Here is a 17,766-nt window from a genome sequence, read left to right on the forward strand (position 1 = left end):
CATCTGTTGTTGAGGTCGGGCTGGGCGACGGGGTTGTCGTCCAGTAGGTCGGTTCGGACACTCTCTCTTCCAGTGGCCAAGCTGCTTACAGTAGTTACATATGTCATTGGCATGTCTCGGGGTCCCCCCATAATTTGATTTTGGTTGCCACCTGGGGGGTCCTTGCCGCCCTCCCTGTTTTTTATTTCCAGTGTTTACAAGGGCTGCTAGCATCCTCATCTGTTTGGTCTCTTGAACTTTTTTCCTTGTATGATATACCCGGGTGGCCACGCTTACCAGTTCCTCCAGGGATTTTCCTTCAGCGCCCTTGAGCTGCTGCAACCGCTTCTTGATGTCCGGGGCTGACTGGGAAATAAAAATAAGCCTGACCGTGGACTGTGTGTCCATGGCCTTGGGATCTGCATTGTGGCGTCCTCAATCTTTGTTGGCGGGATCTGTCTTGGTAGAGCTGCTGCCCCGGGCTCTGTTGAGGAGGGTACCGGGTCCGCCGCAATTGGTAATGCTGCCGCCGGGGGTGGCCGTGGTCTAGGGCAATACATGGGGGCGATATCCTCCCAATAATCAGCTTCGTGAGGGGCAGAAGCTTTCGGGAATAGAGGGGCCTGAATCTGTACCTTCTTCAAGCGACGATGAGCCTCATTATCCCACAAAAACCAATAGTCCATTTGCCCCGGCGCTTGGTTTTCCAGTGTCAGGCGTTAGGGGGTTAAATGGGTAGGAATATCAAAGGAGCCATACTTGGGCCATGCCGTCCCCAGGGCTGGCCAATCCTGGGTGCAAAGTTGTAAAAAAACGCTTCCTTGACATCCCTTTTTGAACACCGGGTAAGGGCCATTTACTTAACATATAATTCAAAGGGCTATCCTTTGTGGGTTTTACCAGAGACCCACCCATCTACCTGCTGACACTCTAACAGAGAATTACACAGAGAACAGAGGGAATTATGGCCTAATAGGATCCTATTACAGGAATTTCTACTAATACTGACCGCTACAGGGGACGGGACAGAAGGACGGGACAGAAGGTCCCAATTCGACCTCAGAGCTTCATCGCACGCGATGGCTTCCACTCTGAGGAATTACGAATGAGAGGCTCAGTTCCGTTCACACACCTAACGCCCAAATGTATAAGACAGAAATTCATTAACCGGTTAACCAGACCAGAACCAGATAGTGTCTCCTTATCCTATTAGGACTCACCTTATCGGAGCACGAACCCCAGGGGCTGCGGTGAAGCAGAGAAAAGGGGCAAAACACCCCGTTGGCGCCGTTCCCAGTTCGCCGCAGCCGTCCGGAGTCCAATGTCCAAGCTAGGAGAGTCCCGGCGGAGTCGCCAGAAACTGTCACCGAAATATCGGGTCCACCTAGCTGAGAGCCAATGACAGCCAGACAGGAAGGAGGAGTTGCTTTATTCTGCAGAAGAAAGGAGAGCTTTGCACCTTGGTACAAAGACTCTGTCTTACACACATTTTACAGATCCTTTATACACATTCAGACAAAGGCCCTTGCCGTGTTCACACTTGAGTGGTGGTTGTCAGACCCGTGCTTTTGCTATCTGGTCAGTGAAAACCGGCTTGGGACCAGCTCCAACTACCTTAAGGCCTTGAGAGGGAAGACAGTTGAAAAGTTCAGGCTACTGTGTACTTGAAGTGTCTGCTTCCCCCTAATGGCCGCTGGCTGACATAACGGCTACTAGCTGTTAAGGGGGTAGGGGGTGTCACTAGTAACTTTCACAACAATACATTAACTATGGTAAATATATTTCACATCTCATTAATATTCATTGTCACCTAGAATTAAGGTATTTTATTGTAAAGTATTACTGGATTATCTGATATACACAAACTTTTGCCCAAGAGGACTTACAATTGAAGTGGCAACGTGATGGTGGTTGTGTTTGTAGTGCTTTTACATGGATACCACCCTGTTCTCCAAAAAGTTGGGAATGTGGGGGACTTGGCTAGATCAGTGTGCCATACCCAGTCCACACCCAGCCCATCGTGTAAGGTATAACATCCATAAGAAACTCTCTATGGTACAGGCCAATTTTGGATCTCGGTTACACCAGTCTCTTTCTGGAGTAACTCAGTTGACTTCAATGTAGCTACTTAGATTCCACAGTGGTAAGTGTGTTGTTAGAATTTGGTCCGGTGTCTTTATTTCAGTATGTAGCCCATTAATGATAAAAATCAACCGAAATAACTTTAGGCTAGACGAGCCTGATTCTGAAGCTGCTTTTCACATGAAACAGAGCTCTGGGCGCCTACTGTAATATTGTCCAGCTCTAGTTCTGTTTCTTGGTGATGCAGTTAATAATTCATCATATGTTTAGAGCATAAAGAAAAAATCCCCTGCTACAACTTGTGATTGAGTTAGAATATTGCTGTTAAGAAAGCTACCCGGATCTGAAGCTATAATGATGCAACTAAATTACTCCATACTGAAGTTAATAATCTGCCCATATTTCTCCAAGTTCTCCAAGAGACTGGAATATAGATTTGCTTGAATGACTAACTCTCTAAAGCAGTAATATTTAAAAATAGTCATTACATACACTTTCAAAGGAGTAAAGCTAATGGCATGTCAACCTATAGTTATTCTTTCTGACTGACTGAAGGTTGTCAATTTTTCAGCTCAGAGAGTACAGTGTCCTTTGTAACATATTTCCATTGAGGAGGGATTTTTCCTTTGCCTTCAAACTTTCTACCATGGAGTTTTTCTATCTCTGCCTTGAAATGACACACAAACCATTTCCAGTAAGACTGCTCTGACGTGTCTGATGTGATGCTCCAGTTGCAATAAGGCGGTCCTCCTTCCCAATACTTCTTGTATGGAATTTGTTGGTCTTCACTAAGTTTGTATAGGCAATCACTTGCTACAAGACTGGAACAAATATCAATAACTAGATTGTCTGTTTTATGCCAGCACCCACCACCCACAGCTTGAGGCCGATGGAAAGGAACACTGTGTTTTCCATCATGACTAGCTATGGTGTTTGTGCAAGGAGCTGTGCAAAAGGGGCACTTCTCCCAGCACCCACCAAGCTGTTCAGCTAGAATTTCATGTGGTTTTCTTGAAAATGGCTCCATACCAATGACAGCAAAGTCTTTTTTCAGATTTTCTACCACAGGAGCCAATGCTTTACTCATTGCTTCCTTAAGAAACTCTATGTCGGTTACCTCCTGATGTTCAATGCCTTTTAGATCACATCTTGGAAGGGTTAAATGCTGTAGAAGTCTCTTGCAAAATTCATCCAGCCATAAGGATACATTGCCACTTCTGTCTTTAGTAACTTCAGTTGAGTCGTGAATAGCTGAAAGGACAATAGTATGGAAAGAATCAAGGGAATTGTTTAGGAAACTCTTCAGTTTTGGATTGTTCTTGTCTAAGCAATAATCATCAACACGCTGCTTGATAAAATCCTCAAAAAAGTATTTTGGGGATTGAATGTATCGCTTGTACTCCTCAAAGTCTTCCTTCTCTGCCAGATACACAAGAATATAGTTTTCTAGTTTGGCTCTGTTCCCATTGAAAGCTGGAAGTGTAGACTTCATCTCACTGGCTATGTCAATGGCAGTCTTGTCATAGACTGCCTGGCGGAGAGCTGCAGCAAGCTTGGTGCATAAGAAATCAGCAAATGCTGTGATGGAGGCTGCTCCTTGGCAGGAAATCTGAAAACACTTGAAGAAATCTTCTCTTTTACTCTCCAGGTAGACAGTTGGATCATTTGCTTTTTTAAATGCTGTGTGCATGTCTTCAAACCTTTCTCTTGCCATTTTGCATAAAAATACTGATAAATCTATTATGTAATCATTATTAAATGTGTACTTTGGGTTATTAGATGCAGAGTCCACCTCTTGTCTTATTTTATTCAGTATTTCGTGAATGTAACTTGCACTGTAATCCAGTCTCTGCTGCTCTTTACTATCGATCATTGCTCTGACCCCCTGCGTGATGCAGTCTGTAACCTGCCCTATGCTGTCTCTATCAAACTTCTCTAAAGTCTTCTTGAATACAAACCATGTTTTCTTTATGGTGATATGCTTCGAAAAATCAGTGGAAAACATATTCTTGCTAGAACAGGCCTTAATTTTTTCTGCTATGACAGACTTCCGTTCAAAACGCTCGAGCAGGATGTTTTCTATATCAACCCTGATGTTAGGCTCTGTAGCAGGAGGGGCATCAGAGGACACTTCATAGACCCATTTTCCCCACAGGAGGTTGAAGTTCTCTCTCAGTTCATTTTCACTCAATTCCTTGCCTTTTAATGACAGAGCCAACTCTTGACTCTTTTTGAATAGCTCCTTTTCATATTCTGACTTCCTTTCATCCAGTTTGCTTCGGTTCTTCCTTAGTCTGATAAGGTCTTCAGATTTCCTCTTAGTTTCATCAATAAGTGACATTTTAAGATCTTTCAATTTAATTTCTGTGCTTGCTTTCCATTGAATCAATATTTCAGCATCTGGGTCTTCAATGAAATACTTTTCGAGTTGATCCATGATGGCACCATATTTTTCTTTAACTTCTCCTTCAAGGCTTTCTCTGGTGATCTGGAGCATTTCTCTGTTCCTGATTTGATTGTTTAGTTTTGTCTGCAGCTCTAGCATGTGGCTTCTCAGATCCCAGGTCCATTGGCTAAACATTGTTTCTAACCTGTTGTAGGCCGCAATCTCCAGCGAGTTCTTAAAGCTAAAAATAAAATTCTCATTTAACAAAGCCTTCCACAAATCACCGATTCGAATTTTTAATCCCGACAGCTTTAAAACACTGCCCTTGGATTCCTTTTTGGCAGCCATGAGAATCTTGCTCTTCAGTTCCTGCACATTTTGGCTGTAGCTGGGGTTCGGAGGTGCCATTGGTGGGTCACCTTCCCAGAGGTGAGCAAAGTAATGAATGTGGGTGTTCACGTCAAATCGGATAACGTCACTGAAGCAGGTTACATCACAGAACTCTTGCTGGGCGGCAGTAACTGTCATTTCATCTAACTTTTGCTGGAGGCGTCTTTGTCCTTCCATATTTTTTCCTTTTGCACTTATGTCTCCAACATTTTGGTGCACAAACAAACAGCTTGGGGAGAGATTTACTTTCTTCATCCTCAGAAATGCCTGGACAGCGATCTGCAGGATATCTTGCATTTCAGAAGGATTCTCACCAAAGATATTGATCACAGTCATGTTGCCAATACCAATGACGAAGGTGGCTAGCTCATTATCATGATTAAGGGACAACTTATTGGCTCTCTCTATGGCCCGGAGCCCTTCCGTATCAATAACTAGTATGTAATCAAAGTTCAGATCCTTTTGGAGGTTCTCATCCACCTTAATCAGCTGCATAAATGCTCCCCTGGTGCATCTCCCTGCACTGACACTAAACTGAAGACCAAACATGGCATTCAGTAGTGTTGATTTTCCAGTGCTCTGAATGCCAAGAACAGAAAGAACAAACACCTTTCTGTCTCCTAGCTTCTCAATTAATGAGTCAAAAACTGCTCCGACCCATTTTAATGGCACGTATGAAGCATCGCCGTCCATCAGCTCAATGGGATAACCTGAAATCATCAGGTCAGCTGCAATTTGAGGTAATTCAAGAAAACATTTATCTTTTTGGATCATTGCATCCAGAGCTTCATAAATCTGACCTACCTCTCTCAAAATGTGTTCAAGGCCAATTGTAGAATCATTTATCTCAGCTGAGAGTTTTTCTAAATCATTTTGCAATCTAGTTTTCAAATTATTTTCTTCTTTTTTCTTTATCAATATTTCAGACCATAATTTGTGGTATTTCTGGTGAAGATCTACAAGGCGGTCAGAGGACAATTCATCCATAAATACTTTCATCCATTGCAGGAAGTACTTTTTAGTGGCCTCTGGATGTGACTGGAGAAATTCAAGCACTGACTTCATTAGGTTATTGAGGGGGAATGCCTTACTTAATTGATCACGTCGTATTGCATATTTATCTGATTCAATTTGGCTGCGGTGCTGTTCAATGCTTCTGTTCTTTTTATCATGCAAGCGAGTAAGTTCCTTATCTTTCTTACACCACCTGTGCCATAATTCTCCTTGAAGAGGCAATAGCTCTTCCTTCATGCTTGCTAAGCTATGCTTTCTCAAGAGGAACATCAATTCCTGTGCCTTTGACTTGGCTTCCTTGCACTCTTCCTTGTCTTCATCAATGAGGAAGCCATGCTCACGAGCACTTTTTACACAAGCATCAAGACTACAAGTGGCAATTGAGCCTGCCAGAAAGTCTCTGATTGTTGCTGTTATTTCATCTATTAATTCTGCCTCGTTTCTGTTCTTGATGCCTATTCCTACATTCTGACTCAATTTACCAGCCACAATGTTCTCTTTTTCAGCAAAAAGGCAGATCAAAGGCTTTTGAGATTGCCAAAGATCACGGATAATTTGCTTGCCCCTTTTGTCATTCTGATCTGTATCTGATAAGAGAACCACATTTATAGAAGCAATCTCCTGTAAAAATGTGACTTGTTGCTCATGCTCTCTTGCATCCCCATGAAGATTAGTGAAGGCGATGCAATTGTCAAATCTGTCATCATCCTTTCCACCTGGACAGTACCAGGAGATTTCCACAACCCCGTTCATCAGGACACAATCTTTGCTGCTGCCTCTACAGTGACGGTGGAAAAAAATGTCATGTTTGTGCTTACCCAGCAGAGCATTCAGGATCTGAGACTTAGAAGAATGAGGCGAATTGCCAATCCGTGTGAAGGACACCACAGGTGTATCTGCTTGATAAATCAGTTTGTTTTTATAATTTTGAATGGTACTCTCAAGTCCTGATTTTTCAGCACTTTTCCAGCTCTTTTTTACTTGGCTAAGGGTCCAAAGAGGGAATTCTATTTGTGAAGTAGAAGGATTTGGCACCAGAAGTGGGAGTGCAAACTGGCAGAAAGCGAGCTTTGTTGCAACATATTGTCTCATGAAATCATCTGCACAATGAAAAATTGCCATCTGGATGTCCATTGGGTGCACGTGTCCCTGATTTGTAGCAGATTCATTGGCTCCCTCACTAAAATAATCAAAAATGTCATCAAATGTATCTGAGGATTCACTCTTTTTGTCTGTGGTGTTCAATGCCCTGGTTATATCTTGTTTTGCTTTACCATCATCCTTACAAACCAAATACCTGACCCGATAGTCCACCATTAACAGCTTTTGCAAAAAATAAAATGGCAGCTTATCTTCTGTGCTGGGCTCACTGTCATGTAAAGAGGTCTTGTAAATTATATGGAAACTGTCTGTCCCCATTTTCCTTGGATAGTACTTTTCAAGTCCAAGTCGCTTCATTAAATTAAGGAACTCTTGGTTTTCAATAGGTTCATATATTTCAACATCAGTAGATTGCACTTTTGGTTCTAATTTTGATGGTTTTGCTCTTTGACAGATGTCTTCTAGTTCTTTTATTATATCCCGTTTCTGCAAATTATCATTTGCGGCTTCAAAATCCCCATTTAAAAAGCAATTTAAGTCTTCTTCCAGTATGTCCCAATCATTCCGTTCACTGTGCTTTCTAAGAACATTTGCTATTTCTGCAGAGAGTAATTTTCCCATGTGATGTTTCATAAAAGTCAAACGTTTATTCTTCTCCTCCGGAGTTACATCTTTGAATTCAGCTGTCACTGTCAGACCGGTCAACAGCAGGGAAGCCTGAGCTCTGGCAACATTTTGATCCCTGTGACTCAAATATTCCTTGTGTGCTGTTTGCATTTCCTTTAACATGAAGTTAATTTCTGGGCACCCGAGGAGATACTGAAAAGTGTGACTTTCCACACGGTATCCTGTGCTGGCTGCAACTGAGAGTAACAACAGCTCGATGTCTCTCTGCTCTTTCTCCCGTAGAGCCTGCAGAAAGGAAGTCAAAGCTAAGCTCACATTTAAGGTGGCCTTTTCCTTTGCTTTTTGCACTGCTGCTGCAGAAGACATAGGGTCATAAGTAACTTCCTGTATGTAATTCTTCATTTCCTGTAGGACTTGAATAAAATCAGCAAATTCAGAGACAGACATATTTTTTTGCTGCTTTTTTTCTTCATGAAAGATCCACTGCACAATAGAGGAAGATTTGGGGAAATTCTTAACTGAATAGACATGAGGATCCAGAAGGCAGTGCAGCACAGATTTCATGTACACAGTATTTTGTGCCAGCAAATCTTCGCACAGTGAAACTGTATTTTCCAGGAAGTCTTGAAGCACTTTATCCGACAGGCAAACGTTAATCCATACACTGTAGTTCTTTGTTTTTTCAGTCAGCTTCTGTTTGAAATTGAGCAGAGTCACCAGCTGTTCTTCAACCCCAGTGACTTCCCAGGACTTCATTTCCTCTAAGAAAAATCTGGCCTCATCCACTGCACTGGCTAATCCCTCACCAAACAATGTACCAATAGTTTGGTTAGTTAGGACTTCGTAGGCATTTCTGAGACTGCTGCTGATTTGATGAACATCTCTAAAATCTTCTCTGTGATTGGACAGGATGATCTCCCACACAGGAATTAGCTGAAATCCTCGGTCAATGACACTCCAGGTTTTGTTACTGGTCACGAGCCCAGATTGCCATTGGGTGAGAGAATGTGTCTCTGGTGGGCCTCCTGTCTTGGTCACAAACAGCTGAATCTCTGTGTGCATGCGTTTTCGATCTGTGCCCTGAAATGAGGCTTCAGAACCTGAGTTTGATGCAGTAACACCAGCTGCAATACTCCAACCAAAGCCACTATAGCTGCCCCCAACATAGGAGCTGAGTGCATCAGATGTTTGTTTCTTCACCTCGTCCAGCTGCTCTGCCCGGAATCCCTCAGAAGACGCTTTCCACCAGAATATCCCACCCAAGTGAAGGGGGCCCTGGTTTACATGAGACCCGAATCTCTTGAAGAATCGCCCGCCCCTGCTCTTCAGCATGTTGAGCTTGTCCGGCTCTGGGGTGTGACTCAAAAGCAGCTCGATCTCTTTTAACTCTTGCAGCGCTGCACTGGAAAGTCGAAGCTGATCCTTGGGGAAGTAGCATGAGGCCAGTGGGATGTAGTTGTACTTGGTGGTGCAAATGTAAGTGTGCTCAGAGCGGGATTTGTGGGTTTCTTCAGATTCTGAAGAGCTGCTGTAATCTGAGCTGGTTTCAGCACTAAACCCCCCAAATCCACCTTTGACTGCAACACTAATGCTGAAGCCCAGCTTTTCCATGGTCCTTGTGAATGTGGATTCTGCTTCGGCCGATGCAAACTCTTTCTTCTCAAACAGTGGCCCTTGCTGTGGACCAAAGAGCTCGAACCCTTCTGGGATGTCTATGAGCTGCTCTCGCTTCTCCACCATCTCTGCAAGCTTCTTGGTCTGGTAAATGCCCTGCAGGGCCAGCCCTCCCGACGCCCGTCTCAAAACTTCCTTGTCAGGGAGATTCTCACTCTGGGACACCGACTTCTCCAGGAAGCTTAATTGCTTGTGCACATTCTCCATCACCTCCATCAATGGCTTCTCAGACGGTGCCCAATACTCTGGGGCTATGTCCATAGCTATCCGCAGCTCCTCCTCTTTCTGTTTTACAGCTTCCTCATGGCGGCTCCTGCCTTTCTCCTGCATTTCCTTTAATCCCTCAAGTGCCAATTTAGCCTGCTCCTGCCTCTTCTTTAGCATCTCCAAGCGCTGCTCCTGCAGCTGTTTCATTGTTGTCTTGCTCTCTGTTATGTTAAGTAGGGTTCGGAGAGCCTGCTTTTCCCATGCGTGCTCTACTTCGCACTCCAGCTTTAAATAGTCTTCATAGCTTAGGTGTTTCAAAGCCTGCGCAGAGGTAATCCCCAATTTGTCTCGTAGTTTGGGCAGCCAGTGCTGTGTACTCAGTCCCACTCCATCGAGTCTCTGCCCCAGTTCTTCCATCTTGGGGTGTGTTTCCTTCACAGGGGCGCTCTGAACTGGATCATCGCGGTTTATCTCCTCTGCAGACAAGGATTTGAAAATGGAAAACATATTTTTGTCATTTCTTCATGAAAACATTTATCCTCCATCAGATCATTTCCTGAATCTTGATGTACTGAAGAATTCTGACATTTTACCAATACTCACCCTGGAAAAATTAAAATATTGCTATCCCCACCCTGTCCCTCAAACCCCATACACACTGCACTAATCCAAACCACGTCTATGCACTCACCCCATAGGACTAGGGGTGGACTGGCCGTTCCTCTTCAGCAAAGTCAATGATCCTTAGTTGTCTAATTTTTCACTCTGTCCACCCATGCCTGTTCTTTTATTCCTTTCTCCTACAAACAATTTTTTCTTATAGTTCCATTTTCTTTTTTCTGGTTATTTTATCCCTCTTTTCTCCCTTTTTAGTGGCTTTCCTTTCAGTTTTTAGAAGGAATCACTATTCAATTTTGTTACTCTCCCTTTTTAAGTACTCTCTCCATCCCTCATTAGATTTCCTATTACGTTGTATTACACAGTACCTAGAAGCCCTAAGCAAGTTCAGGTTCCAGTTGTGATAAGAACTTGTATGTGGAACTGAGGCACACTGGGAAAACTGGGAATTGAACCCAGAGCTCTCAAGTCCTAGGCAGGACCTTTACCAGAAGCCCATCCCTTCTATTCCTCAGTTGGCCTTCCCTTCTTATTTTCTGTGCTCTCACCCCACAACTGAATTTCTATTTGCTCTTTTCTGTTCCTATTTTTGTTCCTGGTATTTCTATTTCTCTTTCCCTTTCCCATTCTCTTCTGTTCCTTAGCCACCCGTCATCTCTCTTCCCCCTTATTTCTACCTCCATCCATCCATCCCCTTCTCTTCCACAGAGGACCCCAATCTATATTCCCTCCCTGCTTTTCCTCAGTCTCTGCTCTCCTCCATACCCACATCTTTGTTTCCACCTCCAAGGCACTTAAACTCTGCTGTGTCTCCTTCCATATCCATCTTCGTTCTTTCCTTCTCTTCTCTGGGGACCAGTGTGGGGCAAAAAGTTCCCCTTTTGTCACATTCCCTCTCCCCTTCTAATCCCATGGGAAACACAGACATTCCCGAAACTGCTTTACATGGACAGTTGGGCAACAATAAAAAAATGCAGGAGGAGCAGCTGGAAAAGCTAAATAAGAGGAAAGAAGTAGGATAGTATAGAAGGTGCTGAAAGTGCAGGAGAGACGTATCATCTTTCATTCAGTATCAGAAGGTTGACTCCCAACCCCAGCTGACCCACGATGTCAGCCTCTATTGCCCACTTGTTAAATTTTCAAACACCTCTGTGCTTTTCCCCATGCTGTCCCACACGCTTGGGAGGCGTCCCCATAAACATCAGCAACTCACTAGCTCACTAACCTCCTTCAGAACCCTCCTTAAAACTCTTTCCTTTGCCATAAGGTCCACAGAAAGCTTGACAGCAGGTTGGCTACTGGTGTGCTGAGACTGCTGTCTGTCATGCTGACCAATATTGTCTGTTTATAGATTCATAGATTCATAGATTCTAGGACTGGAAGGGACCTCGAGAGGTCATCGAGTCCAGTCCTCTGCCCGCATGGCAGGACCAAATACTGTCTAGACCATCCCTGATAGACATTTATCTAACCTACTCTTAAATAGCTCCAGAGATGGAGATTCCACAACCTCGCTAGGCAATTTATTCCAGTGTTTAACCACCCTGACAGTTAGGAACTTTTTCCTAATGTCCAACCTAGACCTCCCTTGCTGCAGTTTAAGCCCATTGCTTCTTGTTCTATCCTTAGTGGCTAAGGTGAACAAGTTTTCTCCCTCCTCCTTATGACACCCTTTTAGATACCTGAAAACTGCTATCATGTCCCCTCTCAGTCTTCTCTTTTCCAAACTAAACAAACCCAATTCTTTCAGCCTTCCTTCATAGGTCATGTTCTCAAGACCTTTAATCATTCTTGTTGCTCTTCTCTGGACCCTTTCCAATTTCTCCACATCTTTCTTGAAATGCGGTGCCCAGAACTGGACACAATACTCCAGCTGAGGCCTAACCAGAGCAGAGTAGAGCGGAAGAATGACTTCTCGTGTCTTGCTCACAACACACCTGTTAATACATCCCAGAATCATGTTTGCTTTTTTTGCAACAGCATCACACTGTTGACTCATATTTAGCTTGTGGTCCACTATAACCCCTAGATCCCTTTCTGCCGTACTCCTTCCTAGACAGTCTCTTCCCATTCTGTATGTGTGAAACTGATTTTTTCTTCCTAAGTGGAGCACTTTGCATTTGTCTTTGTTAAACTTCATCCTGTTTAACTCAGACCATTTCTCCAATTTGTCCAGATCATTTTGAATTATGACCCTGTCCTCCAAAGCAGTTGCAATCCCTCCCTGTTTGGTATCATCCGCAAACGTAATAAGCGTACTTTCTATGCCAATATCTAAGTCGTTAATGAAGATATTGAACAGAGCCGGTCCCAAAACAGACCCCTGCGGAACCCCACTCGTTATGCCTTTCCAGCAGGATTGGGAACCATTAATAACAACTCTCTGAGTACGGTTATCCAGCCAGTTATGCACCCACCTTATAGTAGCCCCATCTAAATTGTATTTGCCTAGTTTGTCGATAAGAATATCATGCGAGACCGTACCAAATGCCTTACTAAAGTCTAGGTATACCACATCCACAGCTTCTCCCTTATCCACAAGACTCGTTATCCTATCGAAGAAAGCTATCAGATTGGTTTGACATGATTTGTTCTTTACAAATCCATGCTGGCTGTTCCCTATCACCTTACCACCTTCCAAGCGTTTGCAGATGATTTCCTTAATTATTTGCTCCATTATCTTCCCTGGCACAGAAGTTAAACTAACTGGTCTGTAGTTTCCTGGGTTGTTTTTATTTCCCTTTTTATAGATGGGCACTATATTTGCCCTTTTCCAGTCTTCTGGAATCTCTCCCGTCTCCCATGATTTTCCAAAGATAATAGCTAGAGGCCCAGATTCCTCCTCTATTATCTCCTTGAGTATTCTAGGATGCATTTCATCCGGCCCTGGTGACTTGCAGGCATCTAACTTTTCTAAGTGATTTTTAACTTGTTCTTTTTTTATTTTATCTGCTAAACCTACCCCCTTCCCATTAGCATTCACTATGTTAGGCATTCCTTCAGACTTCTCGGTGAAGACCGAAACAAAGAAGTCATTAAGCATCTCTGCCATTTCCAAGTTTCCTGTTACTGTTTCTCCCTCTTCACTAAGCAGTGGGCCTACCCTGTCTTTGGTCTTCCTCTTGCTTCTAATGTATTGATAAAAAGTCTTCTTGTTCCCCTTTATTCCCGTAGCTAGTTTGAGCTCATTTTGTGCCTTTGCCTTTCTAATCTTGCCCCTGCATTCCTGTGTTGTTTGCCTATATTCATCCTTTGTAATCTGTCCTAGTTTCCATTTTTTATATGACTCCTTTTTATTTTTTAGATCATGCAAGATCTCGTGGTTAAGCCAAGGTGGTCTTTTGCCACATTTTCTATCTTTCCTAACCAGCGGAATAGCTTGCTTTTGGGCCCTTAATAGTGTCCCTTTGAACAACTGCCAACTCTCCTCAGTTGTTTTTCCCCTCAGTCTTGATTCCCATGGGACCTTACCTATCAGCTCTCTGAGCTTACCAAAATCCGCCTTCCTGAAATCCATTGTCTCTATTTTGCTGTTTCCTTGTGTACCACTGTTGGCTTGTCGAGACCCATCTGTTGTCTCTTGTCTTATACTTAGATTGTCAGGTGTTTGGGGCAGGGACTGTCTTTTTGCCCTGCCTGTACAGCACCTGGTGCAATGGGGCCCTGACTCATGCCCAAAGCTCTAGGCAACACGATAACACAGTTAATAAATAATAATAAAAGTAAAGGCTGCTATGAGGAAACTTCAGAAAAACCAAACAAGGAAACTGTGGTTTTGGACATCACTCATTTTAATCCTCAAACTACCTTTGGTCCACACAGCACTGGTTTCCCCTCACTTTTGGTGAAAGTTACTTAGAAATGAAGGAACAGATGGAAGTTATAGAAAGAATTAACTACATTACAGGAGGTAGTTAGAAAGAGAGAGCCTGGGTCATGGGTCATGGAACAAATTCAGCAAAACCTATGCTATGAGCAAAAATAAGGCCCTATTAAAAAGCAGATGTTTGCCTGCAAGTTCACTGTCTGGTACATGAACTCAGCACTGGTGATGCCTGCATCATCCAGTCCCAGTTTCTAGCAGTCAGAGGTTTAGGGATACCCAGAGCATAGGGTTACATCCCAGACCATCTTGGCTAACAGCCACTGATGGACCTATCCTCCACAAACACATCTAATTCCTTTTGGAACCCAGTTATACTTTTGGCCTTCACACAATCCCCTGGCAACAAGTTCCAAAGGTTGGCTGTGCGTTGTGTAAAGTACTTCCTTCTGTTTGTTTTAAACCTGATGCCTATTAATTTCACTGGATGAGCCCTGGTTCTTGTGTTATGTGAAGGGGTAAAAAACACTTCCTTATTCACCTTCTCCACACCAGTCACAATTTTATAGACATCTGTAATATCCCCCCTTAGTCGTCTCTTTTCCAAGCTGAAAAGTCCCAGTCTCTTTAATCTCTCCTCATACAGAAGCTGTTCCACAACCCTAAGCATTTTTGTTGCCCTTTTCTGGACCTTTTCCAATTCCAATATATCTTTTTTTGAGATGGGGTGACCACATCTGCACACAGTATTCAAGATGTTGGCGTACCATGGATTTATATAGAGGCAATATGATATTTTCTGTCTTATTATCTATCCCTTTCTTAATGAGTCCCATCATTCAGTTTGCTTTTTTGACTGCCGCTGCACATTGAGTGGATGTTTTCAGAGAACTATCCACAATGACTCCAAGATCTCTTTCTTGAGTGGTAACAGCTAATTTAGATCCCATCACTGTATATGTATAGTTGGGATGATGTTTTCCAGTGTGCACTACTTTGCATTTATCAACATTGAATTTCATCTGCCATTTTGTTGCCCAATCACCCAGTTCTGTGAGATCCTTTTGTAGCTTTTCACAGTCTTGTCTGGGACTTAACTCTCTTGAGTAGTTTTGTATCATCTGCAAATTTTGCCACCTCACTGTTTACCTCTTTTTCCAGATCATTTATGAATATGTTGAATAGGACTGGTCTCAGTACAGACCCCTGGGGGACACCATTTACCTCTCTCCATTCTGAAAACTGACCATTTATTCCTCCCCTTTGTTTCCTATCTTTTAACCAGTTACTGACCCATGAGAGGACCTTCCCTTTTATCCCATGACTGTTTACTTTGCTTAAGAGCCTGTAGTGAGGGACCTTGTCAAAGGCTTTCTGAAAATCTAAATACACTATATCCACTGGATCCCCCTTGTCCACATGCTTGTTGACCTGCTCAAAGAATTCTAGTAGATTGATGAGGCATGATTTCCCTTTACAAAAACCATGTTGACTCTTCCCCAACTAATTATGTTCATCTATGTGTCTGACAATTTTGTTGCTAACATAGCTGACATTGCTAAAACACACTAAATATGTAACCACATTCCAGTAGACCAGCACAAATACACCCCAACCTAGCAAAGATAAGATGGTTTGACAGAGTGGTGAATAGGGATGTTTTGTCTGAAACATGAGGAGAAAGATACAAGGGGAGGTAACAAACGTCATGAAACATGTAAGGTGGTATGTAAGTTGTTTGTTTGTCTCAGTCTATAAATGTTGGGATGCCTTACCGTAACCCTTTGGCTGGCTAGGTGGCAGTGGAAAGTCCCACTGCTGACTGAAGTGGTCCACTGTCACCGGAATACATGTTAGTGTCTGTGACGGGGCACCTGCCCTGCACTGGCCCTGAGAGGGTTAAAACCAGCCTAAGGAGGCTGAGTGGCAGGCAGCCAAAGGAGAGGCTGCAGAGGAAACAGCCAATTAGGGTGGTGACTGCAGACAATTAGGGCGGCGGCTGGACCAGCCAATCAGGGCCCTGTTGGCCCATATAAAAGGAAGCTGCAGACCAGCGTGAGGGAGTCTGCTGCAGGGAGCCCTAGGGACAGGACTGGCTTCCTAGAGGGCTACAGAGAGACCAGCACCTGAGGAAGGGCAGGTGCTAGCAGGGACCGGGGGAGCTAGAGAGGGCTCCCGACAGGCTGCCAGGCCTTACAGGCTCAAGACCCTGGGAAGAAGGAAAAGGAGCTGGAGCCAGAGGCAGGAGCAGAAGGACCTGAGGCTGCGGGGAAGTGGCCCAGGGAATAGAGACAGTGAGCAGGAAGGAAGAGTCAGCAGGAAGCTGCTGTTTGCAGGATCCCTGGGCTGGGGCCAAGAGTGGTGGGCAGGCCTGGGTCCTCTCCCCACCCCGCTAGCCGCTGAAGGAGTGGCCCGACTGTGGACTGCCAACCCGCAGCGAGGAGTGGCTGAACTCTTGTTGGAGGAGTCCCCTGGAAGGGCAGGAAACTGGATGGTGACATGGCCAGAGGGCTGTGCCACAAAGTAGATGCTGAGACAAAGGAGCCGTAATGGGTCTGCAGGTGGAGGTGAGGGCAGGAGAGCCACCACCATCCAAGGGCGCACTCACGGGAACTGAGCTAATTCCAGAAAACCCCAGCTGGGGGTGCCAGTGTGGTGAGTGACCCCGGGACAGTGACCCGTAGAATCTATGGGTTGCTAGTAACATGCTTTGTCATCAATAAACCTGGCTGAGAGCCTTCACTACTGAACCAAGTCTGTGGTCTTTCTGGGCAGTTCTACTGAGGTCTGCTGAACCAGCTACCTGTGCAGAGCTGGGACAGCACAGAGAGAGAGAACACACACTGACCCCAACCTGAAAACACTGATGACCCTGTGTGACGTTATTGACATAAATTGGGACCATATAGATCATTGTTGCAACCAAGGTCCTGTAGTGGCACCCAAATCTTGTATAAAGGGGGTCAAATGAGGTGTCTTAGACAAGGTCAGGGTTTACTGGTTATGATTATGCTGTCTATATGTGTGTATCAGTTTTGTAGTTGAAGTTATGAATCTTGGCACTATACTGTCTGTATGGCAAACTTATGCTATGCTTCTGGGTGACATCCCAGACAAGCTGGGATTAGCTCTGCCTAGCCTCCTTGATGGCCCATTAAGGACCATCAGCTATACAATGGACCCATGGAGAGAAGGCAGATACGCCTTGTAACTCAGCAAAGTATGCAGGAACTGGCCCATATGACTCCAGACTCCATGTTGCTGTAATTTTCCACAGTAAGAACAAAGAGGTGTTCTTACACCTGGAAAAGACTATAAAAGGCTGATGCCTCATCTCCATTTTGTCTTCAATCCTGCTTCATACCTCTGGAGGAACTTTGCTACAAGCTGAAGCTTTGAACAAAGGACTGAGGACCCATCCCAGTGGGGGTGTATTCCAGAGACTTGATTTGAACCTGCAGTTTATTCCATCGCTGCTGCAAGCCTGAACCAAGAACTTTGCCATCACTGTATGTAATTGATTCCATTTAACCAATTCTAGCTCTCATCTCTATCTTTTTCCCTTTTATGAATAAACCTTTAGATTTTAGATTCTAAAGGATTGGCAACAGCGTGATTTGTGGGAAAGATCTGATTTGTATATTGACCTGGGTCTGGGGCTTGGTCCATTGGGATCGAGAGAACCCTTTTTGTGTATATTGGGATATTGGTTTTCATAGCCATTTATCCCCATAACGAGCGGCACTGGTGGTGATACTGGGAAACTGGAGTGTCTAAGGAAATTGTTTGTGAGGTTGCGATTAGCCAGTGGGGTGAGACCGAAGTCCTCTTAGTCTGGCTGGTTTGGTTGCCTTAGAGGTAGAGA

The 17,766-nt window shown here is 44.1% G+C and overlaps 1 protein-coding gene across 1 annotated transcript; it reads right to left on the reverse strand.

Moving 5' to 3' along the window:
- Positions 1-2,620: 2,620 nt before the first annotated feature.
- LOC135876699 (interferon-induced very large GTPase 1-like) lies at positions 2,621-9,877 on the reverse strand. The gene has a single exon (XM_065401990.1). The coding sequence runs from the start codon at positions 9,875-9,877 to the stop codon at positions 2,621-2,623; it is 7,257 nt and encodes a 2,418-aa protein (XP_065258062.1).
- Between the last annotated feature and the right edge of the window lie 7,889 nt (positions 9,878-17,766).

This window comes from Emys orbicularis, chromosome 3, assembly GCF_028017835.1.
Source record: "Emys orbicularis isolate rEmyOrb1 chromosome 3, rEmyOrb1.hap1, whole genome shotgun sequence".
Classification (NCBI taxonomy): domain Eukaryota; kingdom Metazoa; phylum Chordata; order Testudines; family Emydidae; genus Emys; species Emys orbicularis.